This window comes from Musa acuminata, chromosome BXJ3-11, assembly GCF_036884655.1.
Source record: "Musa acuminata AAA Group cultivar baxijiao chromosome BXJ3-11, Cavendish_Baxijiao_AAA, whole genome shotgun sequence".
NCBI classification, from domain to species: Eukaryota; Viridiplantae; Streptophyta; class Magnoliopsida; order Zingiberales; family Musaceae; genus Musa; species Musa acuminata.
Genome location: NC_088359.1, coordinates 24161157 through 24175235, shown reverse-complemented (window position 1 = coordinate 24175235; position 14079 = coordinate 24161157). Strand labels below are relative to the sequence as shown.

The 14079-nt window shown below is 43.2% G+C and overlaps 3 protein-coding genes and 1 non-coding gene across 5 annotated transcripts; all 4 read left to right on the top strand.

The window, feature by feature from the left end:
* Nucleotides 1–808: 808 nt before the first annotated feature.
* On the top strand, nt 809–1771 carry LOC103971402 (VQ motif-containing protein 22). The gene has a single exon (XM_009385416.3). It carries the CDS (start codon nt 871–873, stop codon nt 1432–1434), a length of 564 nt encoding a protein of 187 aa, XP_009383691.1. The 5' UTR covers nt 809–870; the 3' UTR covers nt 1435–1771.
* Nucleotides 1772–5687: 3916 nt separating this feature from the next.
* Nucleotides 5688–7680, top strand: LOC135653408 (myb family transcription factor IPN2-like). Of its 2 annotated transcripts, none has more exons than XM_065175355.1 (6): nt 5688–6067; nt 6149–6225; nt 6321–6378; nt 6523–6589; nt 6663–6729; nt 6807–7680. In XM_065175355.1, exons 1-6 carry the CDS (start codon nt 5902–5904, stop codon nt 7425–7427), a joined length of 1056 nt encoding a protein of 351 aa, XP_065031427.1. In that variant the 5' UTR covers nt 5688–5901; the 3' UTR covers nt 7428–7680. The 2 variants fall into 2 exon arrangements, with proteins under 2 accessions (XP_065031427.1, XP_065031428.1); XM_065175356.1 differs by having other exon boundaries at nt 6813–7559.
* Nucleotides 7681–9873: 2193 nt separating this feature from the next.
* Nucleotides 9874–9946, top strand: TRNAA-CGC (transfer RNA alanine (anticodon CGC)). Its single transcript has one exon. It is a non-coding gene; the product is annotated as a tRNA-Ala (tRNA).
* A 1564-nt stretch (nt 9947–11510) lies between these two features.
* Nucleotides 11511–13664, top strand: LOC135652858 (uncharacterized). Its single transcript, XM_065174162.1, has one exon. It carries the CDS (start codon nt 11531–11533, stop codon nt 13478–13480), a length of 1950 nt encoding a protein of 649 aa, XP_065030234.1. The 5' UTR covers nt 11511–11530; the 3' UTR covers nt 13481–13664.
* Nucleotides 13665–14079: the final 415 nt, after the last annotated feature.

Sequence of the window (14079 nt, the reverse complement as noted above, 5' to 3'; positions counted from 1 at the left end):
TCTAGCAAAGGTAACATCACACGTCCTGCCGCGTTACTTTCACGACTAATTCGATCGGATGGATGGGTGCGGCGTTGAAGAATTAACTCGTTCAGGATCACTAATATCAACCCGTTTCATAAAATATCTTCAGCGTCTGTGAATTATGGACATGGTCTGATTCCACATTTATAGGGAAACAGAGGAAGTCCTGTTATTCTTGGATAGATCGGTCGGCATGGGCTACATGTGCTTAACACAAGGATGATGAGCTGCTGTAACAAGGAGGAGATCAATCATGCGAGTTCCTGTTCCAAATTTGCTCCATAAATTCGAGATTTTAAGGTAGAAGGAATTGCTCCGAATGGACCAATCAAAACAAGTTGGTGGGATCTTTGCTTGAACGTTGGAGCATCAACAACATTGCAGTAGCTTCGGTGTGGTTCGACGTGGGAATTAAATCGGTCAACCGTTGACTGACGCGATCGCAGTGCAGCCGTAGCATCAAAGTCGCTATTCATCAAACAGGGCCACAGGTTTAGCATGGCGTGTCAACGAGGGGAAGGAGAAGGGTTGGCTGAACCGAGACGGCATCGCACATGTTTACGCATCCCAAGCCAGCCAGCACGAGTCATAGCCACCGCACCCTACCCAATCATGTCCCTGCAATCGCCACCCCAAGAAGAAGGGATGCTTCCTCGAACCTGCGCCTTTGTCCCCGCGCGCTCCACCACCATCGGCGCGGCGTCATCAGGACCGTCCGCTGAATTAAATAGATGGCTGTCATAGCATCTCGGTCAGCCTTGGTCACTGCAATCTTTCGCTGCAGCTATATAAACACGCCGCCGCTGCCCGTTTGCCTACTCCTTGCTTGCCTCGCTTCGACTGTCCATGGCAACCAGTGACGCGACCGGAAGCCCGGCGGTGTTCGCTTCGTTGTCGGAGCCGACGGCCTTCACGGCCGCATCCGACCTTACCATCGACTGGTCGGCTAGCAGCGGCGGCCGCGTGGCGAGGCCATCGTCCCGGCGGCGGCCGAGGGCCTCCAGAAGGGCCCCCGTCACCATGCTGAACACCGACACCGCCAATTTCCGGGCGATGGTGCAGCAGTTCACCGGCGTCCCGTCCGGTCCCTATTCCTCGGGTTATCGGCGCGGCGGTGGGCCGGTCGTCACCTTTGGTCGCAGTTCCAGCGATCCGGTTCGCGAGACGGTGACGGTGTTCCCGGAGCAACACTACCGACCGCAGCAGCAGCAGCAGCAGCAGCGATATCAGTATTCGGAGACAGCATTTAGCGTTAGCAGCAACTACAGCGATGCATTTCTTCAAGAGCTCACCACCAATTCCGCGATGAGTTCGGAGACGGCTGATGGCTTCTTGTTTGAAGGCCTATCGAGTCAAAGCACGGTGAGGCCAACCTCTGTGAACAGCAAGCTCGATCGTTACTTGTTGTGAGAAGACAAGGGATCAAGAGAGGAGAAGCTTCACTATCATTTAGCTTTTTCGGTATCAAAGGAATTGATGGTCAATGGTCAAAAATCAAAGAAGGAACTGAGAATATATATATATATATATATATATATATATATATATATATATATATATATATAGCTAATGAAACATATTCTTGGTTTACATTCTTCCTCTTTCCCACAAAATATATAGCTGTGCCAAAAATATATTTCAAGATAAATATTATTAGAATAATAATCAAAATAATGATTGTTTTTGGAGAAGTATGTGAACTCTGTAATCTTGAGGAAATAGTTAGAAGAAGGTTGGGTTACTGTGATGGCTGGCTGCTCTGTTGATTCACTATATGATAAAAATCAAATATTAAGAATCACTTTTCCTGGACTTAAACTCAAAGCTCACACGAGACGTATATTTTCTTACTAGAGAACTCCTCTTTCAACTCCTATCTTCATCTATATATTTTTCTCTTACGACGAGACTCATGGTTTATTTATTATTGGAACAAATCCTAATTGATTGAGAACTTTCTCTTCTTACTTAGAACCCTAATCCAAATTCAAATCGTGATAAAACCTAATTAATACTCTGCCAAGTAGTTAAGAGTGTATGATGACAAAAGGTAAAAAATTTACTTATATCAGTAATTTAAACTCGAAAACTTTCTTTCTTTCTTTCTTTCTTTCTTCTTGGCAGTGGCATCAGAGCTATGGTCACAAATGAAATGAATTTAATTGCATACATATTAAGGGATGCTTGCTCTGAAATGAAATGCATCCATAGGTAACAGGATAAAATGGAGTATGCCTTAGATTATTATTAACCACATGTAGCAGTTTTCCAGAGCCCAAATGGTGATCCAACTTACATGGATCATATGTACATTGCATTTGGGCATCACTATGCTTGCAGGCCCATCAGTACACAGACTTTACCACAGCAAAAAAAAGCAAAGCTATAGCACCATAGCACTACCAAATGTGCTAAGGTGGTAGGGAGAAGCTGCTGCAAGTGAGGTCTTGTGCCCAAGAAGTAGATCCAACACTTGAGTCTGAGTCACCTGAACTTGATGTCTCCTTTTTTTTACATATAGCTTAGCTGCTAGCTGCCTATAAAGAATGCTTATGTAGTAGGGATAGAAAATTCAAAGATGAAAGGTAAAGTACCAAAAAAAAGAAGAAGAAGTTGGACCATTGGATTATCATCATTAAGCTCGCATTGCCTTTGGAAAAAGGTTAAAATAAAATGATTAGTTTATTCCTGTGTTTGCTAGTTTGTCTGACCATGACAAAGGGATCATTGGCTGCTGGTTTTATGAATGTTCACACTTCTTTGATGACTGCAAGGCCATGGGCAGTTCAAGGTGAATTGGTGGAAGATGATCTTGAGTAGGTACCAGTGAGGATGGTCTCATCGGCCACTGATCATGAAACCATCGAGTTGGCAGAAGGAAGGATCGATCATTGAGAGATTAGAAGCCAAATGCAGTTAGAAGAAGCATGCTAGCTAATAGCTCATACATACATTTCAGCTGACAACAAAAGCATCATATCCGAAAATTTCTCATCATCAAAAAAATACAATGATCGTAAAAAGAAGGTTATGAGGTATCTCTTTATTGGAAAGGAAGAAAATAAATAAATATAAAAAAGGCATAAGATTATCATGGTTCGATAATTCTTTACCTACACCAAATTCACACCTTTTCTCTCACGCTCTCTAGACACCATAAAAAGAAACCTAGAAGCATCCAAAAATTATTTCATCACATTTTACTTTCCCTCTATACATACGACACTTATAGAACAATATAACTCTAATTTTGAGAGAGACTTTTTCATACTAGAGTTTGTTATTCTCCTGGGATCATTGGCTCTAGGAATCCGAAGATACTTGTTCTTGAAACTATGGTTTCATTAATATTTAATTAGTGAGTGTTTTGAATCTTTTTGAATTGTTGGAGTTCATAACTGGCTAGATTCATATTATGCTTGTAATTTTTTGGTGATCTCACTGTTTTTTTTTTTTTGGGGTACAGATATCATTTCATCAACATTCTTGCATATATAGTTCATCAAATTGCTCCAGTCATACGAATTAAGAAAGCCATAGCTATTATCAGTGGCTTAGACTGTGAACACCAAAATTGTGATTTTGGAGATGAGCTATAGCTATTATCGGTTTACTACTTAACCAAGCTAGGGGTTTGCCGGGAAGACACATCCTCACACAGAACTAGGGTTACCTAGAAGACGTATAGGTCATGGCGTGAAGCTTCTAAAAAGAGAGTGGTTCCTTAGACAAGGAATCAGTCAAAAGAGCATCTCTAACTGTGTGCTTGAGATCTAAGCTAACATGGCTTGTGGATATGATTTGGAGCTTGATGAACTAAAGGTTAAAAGACTGCTTTGCAAAGTATGTGGTTAAGTGGGACAGCTCCAACTGCACGTGGATTTCATTAGGAATCTTTTGCTGCTAAAGAGGCCGAAGCTTCCTTGTCGACCGATCGAATGTGTTGGATGGAATGAGAGAGAGAGAGAGAGAGAGAGAGAGTTTGTAGCTTTCCTAAACCATGATTTGGTTAATGTATTTCTTGCTGAAATCGAGGAATAATGCATGATGAATACTATACATATTCATCTAGAAATTTAGTCGACCTAACTAACGGATTAGGGTTTTCGATGAATCGAAAGTAGTGGTTTGCTCTCAAGTTTGACAACTCGTTCGATCGAGTCGAAAGTTCTCTTAACTGGTTCAGTTTTACCTTTTTCTCCTTCTCATCCAAATCGCAAAAATATGAGAAATAAAATCTTTCATTAGATAGTAACCGGTGGACATGTTTGATGCCAAAGTGAGGATGGTGAGTGCAGAAATCCTGTCCTCTGAGAATCTTAGCTTTGAACAGCACTTTATTTTTTTAGAATACCCAGGAAAAGTATACGTCCATATGACACAAGCAAAGTCACAATCTTGGTATTTCAAGAATGAAACACAATCTTTGTGCCTTCTGCCACTCAAATTTAGGGTTTCTGAGTTCCATATTTTAAGTTCCTTGGAAACAGTTGAATTTACAATGTTTGAATCTACTGACATTTTTGGATGTCATCAGATTATGAGGGATAGTACTTACATGAATATTTTGATGCTTAAATACCAAAAGAATACGTCTTTAAGAGATATTGCAAGAATTGCTGAAGAATCTCTGTTGAATTGTCAAAGAAGAAAGCATCTATTCCCTTGTGGTGTATGTACTTAAGTGGCATGGGTTTTAGGATCAAGATAAAGAAAGGGAATGATGGAAGAGGAAGAAGTAACCTTTTGTTGTCCTCACTCCTCCTGACTACCTTTTATTGCAACTTGGTGGGTTTGACATCTTAAATTTTGCATGGATTTGGGGTGATGGAATGCTTCGGTGACACACATCTATGTCTAAGTAAATCTTCAGCTCCACCAATTAAGCAACCGATGGGCTATCCACTGGAGAGCTCCATACATGAAATGATGCTGTTCTCTGTGTCTCGTGTGCTATTCAACTATCCTATCGCTTGCAATCACAATGATCGTGCTGGCTAATTACAAACAACACACACCATGGGAGGCGGCTCAAACTTCCTGCTTCGATTGTTCTTGATGCATGCAACGCAGCCACAAAGTTACATACACGAATGGCATCCATGCTTGCTGGAGAGAAGAGTCAGAACGAAATGCAAGGTTTGACCGATAAAGATGTTGGAGAGTAAAGTAGGAAGGAAGTGGTAGACATGGATGTTTGCATCGTGTTCTAACCAATTATATGGCTATTGTAACCTTTTTTTATGCACACAACATGCACAAGTTTGACTAACTCTCGGACCGGTAGAAGCAATAAAGTTGATGAGGAGATTGTTTGAAGATGGTTCTGGATCTTACGATTAACCCAAAAAACTTTTCTTTGCGAGGTGGGTGAAGCATGAGTTAATATATTCTGATTATGTTTGCATGGCTTGGGATATCTAAATTAGTACGGAAGGAAAGGAAGGGGAGGGGGGACAGAGATTGATTGATCTCAAGCATAATTATGAGGGGGTAGTAGGGCTGCATTCCAGGGGCCAATATATGATTGCACTGTTCCTTGTTTTGAGAAAGGCTCCGTGGTGACGAGAAGAATAATGACCTAATTAAGTCATTCTCTCTCTCTCTCTCTCTCTCTATCTCTCCCCCACTAGCACACGTCTTTTGGCAAAGGGGGGCTTGGAGTCGGTGGCTTTTGTGCAGGGAGTAGAATAACAATAAGCCATGGCTTCTGAGGAGAGAGTGAGAGAGGAGAGGGGGGAGTGTCTCAGGCCATCTCTCCAGGAACGGAACCCTATTCCTCCATATATGCCACGCTTTTGTTCTTGAATCTAGCCCAATTCTACACAGAAGGGGAGATAGAAAATTAGAGAGAGAGAGAGAGAGAGAGAAGAAAGAATGTTCCCGTCCAAGAAGGCAACTGTGAGCTCACATGATCGGGGTATGTGCGTCCAAGGGGACTCTGGCCTTGTCCTCACCACCGATCCCAAGCCCCGGCTTCGGTGGACTGTGGAGCTCCATGATCGCTTCGTCGACGCCGTTACTCAACTCGGAGGACCTGACAGTACACACAAATTTCTCTCTCTCTCTCTCTCTCTCTCTCCCCGTCATATGTGAATGATATGAACTGTGTTTGGTTTTGCAGAGGCCACACCGAAAACCATCATGAGAGTTATGGGTGTCAAAGGTCTTACTCTCTACCATCTCAAGAGCCATCTCCAGGTAGGTTTTCCTCAAGCTGATCGCTTTGCGTGACCTTGTCCAAATTCCTTGTCAAACATCATTCATGTATCTTCTGTTGATGCTTGCAATTGTAGAAGTTCAGGCTGGGAAAGCAACCCCACAAGGAACTCAATGATCATTCTTTTAAGAATGGTGAGAAGTAACATTCGTTTTCCCAAGTTTTACTGACTCATTCATGCTCAAACCGTATGCATATACGCTATGTATCTTTGCATCTCTTCGACATCTTTCTTTCTGCCTCATGCTTCTTCTCTGGTGCTTCAACCTTGGTGCCAGCTGCTGCCCTCGAGCTACAAAGAAACGCAGCCTCTTCATCGGCAATGATGGGTCGTCACATGAACGAGTAAGTCACCACCATCTTCTTGAAACTTAATCCGCAGATGGTTTTGGTTGTGGATCTGAAATTATGGTAGCAGGAACGTGCACGCTGAAGCAATTCGGATGCAGATGGAAGTCCATAGGCGACTGCATGAGCAGTTAGAGGCAAGAAGCCGTCTTACCCTCTTAGACACCAAACACGTACTCGTAGCTCACATCTTCTCACACTGACACTCGAACAGGTGCAGAAACACCTCCAGCTGAGGATCGAAGCGCACGGGAAGTACATGCAGAGTATCTTGGAGAGAGCATGCCAAACACTGGAAGCTGAAAGCTTGGTTTCAGGAAGCTATAAAGGCCATGGGGACCAAGGAGTCGCCGATATGGGCGCCATCAAAGAAATGGGTTCTCCCATGAGCTTCCCTTCGCTCCAAGATCTCCACTTGTGTGGTGGAGACCAACTCGATCTGCAATCACAGGTCGATGGGCCTCTCGACGGGTTTTATCCGATCAGCGACAGCATTCTGGGGAAGAAGAGAATGATCTGGGCAGATGATCTGCGTCTACAGGAACTCGGATCAACCTCGGCGTGCGTTGGACCCAAGGAAGAGCCATGCTGCAAGAGTGAGCAGCTTCAGATTGTACCATCGGTGATCGACGCGGCCATCAGCTCCGATCCGATGGCAAATGTTTACGAGGGAAAGCCTGTGCTCTCGATGGAGAGGCCCGGGGAGAAGCAGTACGAAGGATCATTGAAGCTCGACAGGCCATCTCCGAGAAGAGCTTCTCTTCCCATGGAAAGGATTAATGCCATGATGGCGGGTGGTGCAGTGCCCCAAGCAAGCAACCGGTCCTATGGCTGAGGTTTCCTATGATCGCTTGGAAGAGATTAACCATGTCACCTTTAAATAAGAGATCGAGATGGGGTTGTCTGCCTAACCATTAAACTTGGATTAGCTATAAGTGGAGTACTTGTATGATGGTTAAAGATACTGTTATGACATTTATGTCCGTCATTATCTTTCTGTTTCTTGTGGGTGAGATAGAATGCTTCCTCCTGTAAGGAAGTGTACTGTGACAATGCAATGCAATACAGAATAGATCTTATTTCTCTCATGCTTACTTTCATGCATCAAGGTTTTCTATTTATGGAATCAAGGGGCTAATTTCTTAGAAGAAACAAAGCTTCAAAGAGATAGAATGCTTCCTCCTGTAAGGAAGTGTACTGTGACAATGCAATGCAATACAGAATAGATCTTATTTCTCTCATGCTTGCTTTCATGCATCAAGGTTTTCTATTTATGGAATCAAGGGGCTAATTTCTTAGAAGAAACAAAGCTTCAAAGAGAAGAGAAGGAACAAAAAGAGTGACTGCAACAGTGTCCCATTTCAACAATATTATAGGTGTTGGGAACCGAGTGCAATCGCGAGAGCTTCTGGTCCTTTGGATTTCGGAGTGCTCTTCTTCCCAGCATCCTCTCGCCGGATATATAATTTGGAGTGTGCCGCCTAGGAGATGCTGCGGCACTTTGGCAGTGCTATTCTATCACTGCAGGCCATAACCTGCGGAAACAGGCATGAGCGGTCACGGTCCAGAAAACCATGCAGACCTACAAGATATCTCTTCATCGCACCTACACAACAAAGTGGTGGTATCGGCAAATGTAAAGCAGGAGACCGAGTCGTGATTGGAAGGTGTTTCTTTTGAGCTGGGTCAGACACTCTGTGTAGTTAGTATCCTCTTCTTCCCTTTCTTTTCTTTCTTTTCATTAGAAGAATACTAGCTAACATAATTTAAAATATTAGTACATATATCTTCAGAGCTAAAAAAAATACTCTTCGAACGTATTATATATATTATATTGTATTTTACTCTTTTTCATTAACATTTTGATGAAAGCATCTTCAGAATTGTTTATAGGTATCTATTAAAATAATCATATATATATATATATATATATATATATATATATATATATATATATATATACGTAATATTAAAATTTGAAGGATCAAATATGTTATTTGAAACCACAGAAAGAATATGTACGTAAAAGCCCCTAAAACAACTCAAAGCCATCTTAATTATTATGGGTCATCGGAGAGAAGAAGAGAGAGCAGTTGCCTTTATTGGTCTCAGCAATGAAGTTGAATGGCGGTGCAAGTTCGTAGGAGAAACATCTGCAACTCAAAGAGAAAGGGAGGGAGGGAGAAAGGGATAAAGGCAAAAGGAGGGGTGGGCGAGAAGAGAGAAGACAACCCAGGAAGCTTCTGTGAGCAAGCGAGCGAGAGAGCTTTGGAAGGAGGCAAGAGGGTGGTGGTGGGGTTGGCATGTCAAATGCCAAAAGCTGAGGGGCCGCCAAGGCCATAAGAAGAGGCATATAAGGCTTTTTGTTCCCAATGGAAATCATGGGCAGGGGCAGAAGAAATTGCCTCGGACACTGCACCGTCGCAGTCTTCGATGGAGGAGGAACAGCTTCGAGTCCTGGAAAAGCTGGAGAGAGACGCCCAAAGTAAAAGGAAGCTTCGACTTCTTCTGCACAGAACAGATATTACGAGCTATTATTTAATTTCTTATTTATGATTTTTATATTATTCTCCATCTCTTCTCCTATTTTTAATATTATCTTGAATCATTGTTCGTCGTTTTATATTTATCGAAGTTACATATAAATAGTTATCCATATTTTTTTTTGGTTTTCTGATAACTCATCTCGGCATTCCTAATAATCCACACAAATATTTTATTATATATATTACCAACTATCCTATGATTTTTTTTGTTTAAAAGATACAAAATATAATCACATAATAGATCATGACACCTTTTTTTTATTTAATTTTTAATCATCTAATTTTTAAACATGAATAATAACTTCATTCATATCGCTTGTTCGATGCAAGCTAGTGGATGCTCATCGCTGCTTGTTCGATGCAATGACCGTGAGACTTCCCTCCTCCTGGAACGCGTTGATCGCCGGTTACACGAGGGTCGGAGCCTTTGCAGCTGCCAAGAATCTCTTCGCCGAGATGCCGGACGAGAACATCATTGCTTGGACCGCGATGATCTCTGGGGACTGCCAGAACGGGCTCGCCGGCCGCGCGCTGAGTTTGTTGGAGGATATACGACAGGACGATTCCGAGGTGAAGCTCAACCGGGTGACGGTCGTGAGCGTGTTCCCGGTGTGCGCACACTCGTTTGCTCTCGAGCAGGGGGAGAGGATTCACTGTTACGCGAGTGCCATGGGATGATAATGTCCCCTTTAATAATACCTTTATAATTGATGAAGAATGTGTAAAAAAGTCATCGGGGGTGTAGCTCATATGGTAGAGCGCTCGCTTCGCATGCGAGAGGCACGGGGTTCGATTCCCCGCACCTCCAAAATCTTTTTTTTGTCTTTGGTCTTTTTTCGATTAGATGTGTTTTGGTGAATGATTTGTGTGCAAATCATCCGAAGCTAATAAGCTTTTAACAGGAGCAATATGTACGCCAATGCTTCTTGGCATACCTCTTATTGGTTGTCCCGACCGTGCCCTCCGATCCGATCAAGTGCAACCGGAGCCGTCCCTCCCTCTTCTCGGCACGGGTGGAAGACCTGCGGCCGATCGAGCCGCACCTCTGTCAAGATCAGCCGCCCATCCCTCCACTCCGTCCTCAAAAACCCGCTCTGCCGCGTCCCGTCAGCCACCTCCTCCCCTTCCGCGGCGGCGGTCATCTATCAAATTAAACAATTAATTATAAAAAGAAATTCTAATAAAATACATGTTGAAATTATGTTTTAGTATAATTGTGAAAGTTTGAAGTTTGATCACGTTATACTTGAAGATAAACTAAGATACACTTTGGTCATTAAACTTATCCAAAAACATATCAAATTCGATAATTAACTATCCTAAATTAATCATAAAATTAGCGAAACACACTTTACGATCGTGTTCTATTATAATTATTAAAGCTTAAGATGGCTTAATCGAAGTTCACCCATTGCACTTAAAAAAGAACTGAACTGCTGCACGAGTTCACAAAAATCTATCCAAAAACATGTCAAATTTAACATTTAATTTTCTTACAATCATAAAAAAATCTAATTAAATCTTTATTAAAATCAATCTGTAGCTTCATCTAAAATATGTAAACCTGTGTCTCCACATCCACTTATAATAATTGCAGTGCTCACTTAATTTTTTTTATATTTTTTTGAGGTTTTTAATAATATTTAAAAGTATTTTAAGATAAGAAGATAATGAGAAAACAAAAAGGCACTATAATGAGGAGGGAGAAAGAGGAAGCAAACACTACAAAACAGGTGAGGTAAAGAGTTAGGAGGAAAATTATAGCAATAAGGAAGATAAAAAAGCTGAATTAGGAATTTAGAAATTTTGACTAGGTTCGATTTAATAAAAAAAAATTACTAATTTTATTCTATAATAATCACATCATGTCATTAATTTAAATGATCAAAAGAATATTTTATCAACTCAAAAAACAAACCCAAGTAAAAATAATTATGAGGGGAAATCATCTACTCAAAAATAAACTACACTGGGAATTTAGGAAAGGGGGTAATGCAAAATTCTCTTTTGACACTTCTTATACGTACACTAGCAATGAATTAGTCCGGTTCGTCCGATCGTCCCAGCATGATCGCCACCGCTCGTTTCCGCCCGCGCATTCAAATTTCGAAACAGCCCCATCCTTTTTCTCTGTGCGGCCTCGCCAGTCTCGTTCGGGACACGATCCATGAAAGAAGGCTCATCGCATGGGTCGCAACAAAACGAAGGAAGGCTTTGATTCGTGATTAACCATTTCCCTGATTCCCATACGACAGCCCATCCTATCAAGACCTACCCTCCTCTCCCCGATTCCCAACGTCCCATTTCGTGGCCTCTTACGCCATATAAAGGCCAAAACGGCCCCCTTCCTTCCTCAAACCCTAAGCCTCCTCCGGCCCTTCGTTCTGGGACGATGGCCAGGAAGAAGACCTCCGCGACGGCGCCGCTGCCCAAACAGCCCTCGTCCGATACGTTGGAGAACCTCAAGGAGCTGAACCGGCTCCTCCTCAAGGAGACGATGGAGCGGCGGGAGCAAGTGACCGCGCTCCGGTCGAGCCTCCACCAACTCTCCCACGACAGCTCCCTCTCCTCCGACCTCGAGCGTCGCGTCACCGGCCTCGTCGTCGCCTCCCGCCTCTCCGAGGTCGCCGCGGAGATGGCGGCGGCGGAGGCAGCTCTGGTAACTGCGCGGGAGCGGTTGGAGTCGGTCTCCGAGGAGAAAGATGCCCTCAAGAAGGCTTTAGATGTTGCTGTCCTGGAGAGAGATTCCGCCGTGGCGGATCTCGATGAAAACAAACGTCAGGCTGAGGCGCGAGTGGCCACCGTCGTTGAGGAAGCCGATCGGACGAAGTCGGATCTCGAACAGAGGAAGGCTTATGTCCGATCGCTGGAAGATGAGAACACCACCTTGGAGGAGAAGATTAAATCGACGGAAGAATATCTGAGAAGCGCTAGTGACCAGTTGCAGTCGATTAGAGACGAGAAGGGTGAGATCGAGATAAATTTGCGGCAAGCAATCCAGGATAGGGACGCGTGCAAAAAGGATCTCGATGTCCTGTCAGTGGCACTTCAGACGGCTCAGGAGAAGGTGGAGAATTCTCAAGCAGCTAATATTGCTCTCAGTGAGGAGATTGCGATCATGCAGCGTGACTTCGAGGAAGACAAGACAAAGTTTGTTAAGGAGATAGCTGGGCTTAAGGAAAGGGCTCACAGCATTGACTGCAAGAAGGAAGAGCTCGAGCAAGAAAAAACTATTCTTGAGACCGAGGTTGCTGGTCTGAGGGGGAGGGTTTCTGAGCTCGGGGCCATCGTGCAGCAAAGGATAGCATTGGAAGAGAAGTTGAGTTTGGCAGAGGAAGCTCTCAGGAGAACCAATGAGCGTTTGGACTTCGTCACCGCAGAGACGGATGATATCAAGAAGGCTCTGAAACAAGCAATCTCGGAAAGAGATTTGAGCCAGGTAAAGCTTGCCGAAGAGGAGAAGTTGAAAGCTACCGCTAGGAAGGAGACAGAGAGGTTAACAAAAGAGCTTGGCTTTCTTGAGAAAGAGAAGGAAAGACTGCAGCTTGACAATGAGGCACAAAAAAGGGACCATGTAAAGGAGCTTGATGGTCTGAGGGACACGGTGAAAAAGATTGAAGAGGAGAAGGATGAGATCCACAGATTGAGAACCGAGCAGAAGGTGGAGATTGCTAATCTTCAGATGGAGGTGGCGAAGCTTCTATCCAGTGTGTCTGAGCTTCAAGAGTTGTGCAGGACCAACACCGAGTGCAATTTACAGCTGCAAGCTGAGAAAGAATCAGCCTTGAGAGACCTTGATCTCGAGAAGGCAGGAGTCGATGGCCTAAGACTGCAGATCGAGGAGCTAAAGAAGAGCAAGGATGATGCCCATGTTGAGGTCTCGGAAATTAAGGCATCACTCGATTGCCTTATAGCGGAGAATAAGAATATGAAACTGGAATTTTATTCATTGGATAAAGAAAAGGCTTCACTGGAAGAGAAACTGGACAATACCTTACATGTGGTCGAGGAAATGGAGGCAAAGGCCAGAACTGCTGATGAAAACTTTATCAGGGTCCTGTTCCTCTTGAAGGATAACTCAGATGTTATCGATGGCTTGGGGGAAGGTGAAGAGAATGGTGTTGGACAGGAAATTGGCAGTGAAAGGGAGTTGGATGCCATCGTGATGACTCTCAAGAGCAAGGCGGCAAAGACCGAGGACATGGACAGAGAGATCAAGGTCTTGCGCGGTGCCATTGCTGAGGCCGAGAAGAAGGGTGGAGGAGTGTGGACTTGGCTGTATCCTACTGTTGCTACTTGTATTGCTGCTATTTCTTTTGCCTATGCAACCAAGAGCGGTTAACATCCGATTTTACAGATTAGCATCTAACATCGGAAACAATAATGTATTTTGTTGTTCCTCGATATCTTTGTCATGGAGGAAAAAACTTTTAGCTGAATCTTCAACAATGTCGAGCATTTTCTTGCTGCCATTTGTTTTGCCTACTAATCTCTGTTGTCAAACATTTTATCTTCTATCGGTGAAACCACTTGTTATCTTGTTTTAACGATATGATTGATGAATGTTTGTACTTCATTAGTTTTGATATGTAGGAAGAACAATATGAAGGGCTGTTTTGATTTGCAAGAAGGAAGCTTTTTCCTTTCTGTGCTTCGACATGATATGAATGGATGGTTCAACTGTTCTTATACTTTGGAATTAATCATTGGTCGTTCAGTGGAGAATCTCACACCTCTTTTCACATCCTTCGTCTAGAACAGGAACTATGGTTGTCTGATAAATCCACTATGTGCCAGGGTTGAGCAACAGTGGTCTAATTACAAGTGAGAATCACAACCAAAATGCTATCTCTTCCATTTTCTCTTTTTTAGGTATCTGTTGTTGTTTGTCTGGTAAATTATACTAGCAAACATTCCACATTCTGATCCATCATTGGCATT

Excerpts from the sequence above, each read along its gene's own strand:
- LOC103971402 (XM_009385416.3), top strand. The coding sequence starts at position 871 with ATGGCAACCAGTGACGCGACCGGAAGCCCGGCGGTGTTCGCTTCGTTG.
- LOC135653408 (XM_065175355.1), top strand. The coding sequence starts at position 5,902 with ATGTTCCCGTCCAAGAAGGCAACTGTGAGCTCACATGATCGGGGTATG. Across the intron at positions 6,379-6,522 it reads TGATCATTCTTTTAAGAATG|CTGCTGCCCTCGAGCTACAA; the intron begins GTGAGAAGTAAC and ends CCTTGGTGCCAG. Across the intron at positions 6,590-6,662 it reads ATGGGTCGTCACATGAACGA|GAACGTGCACGCTGAAGCAA; the intron begins GTAAGTCACCAC and ends TTATGGTAGCAG.
- LOC135652858 (XM_065174162.1), top strand. The coding sequence starts at position 11,531 with ATGGCCAGGAAGAAGACCTCCGCGACGGCGCCGCTGCCCAAACAGCCC.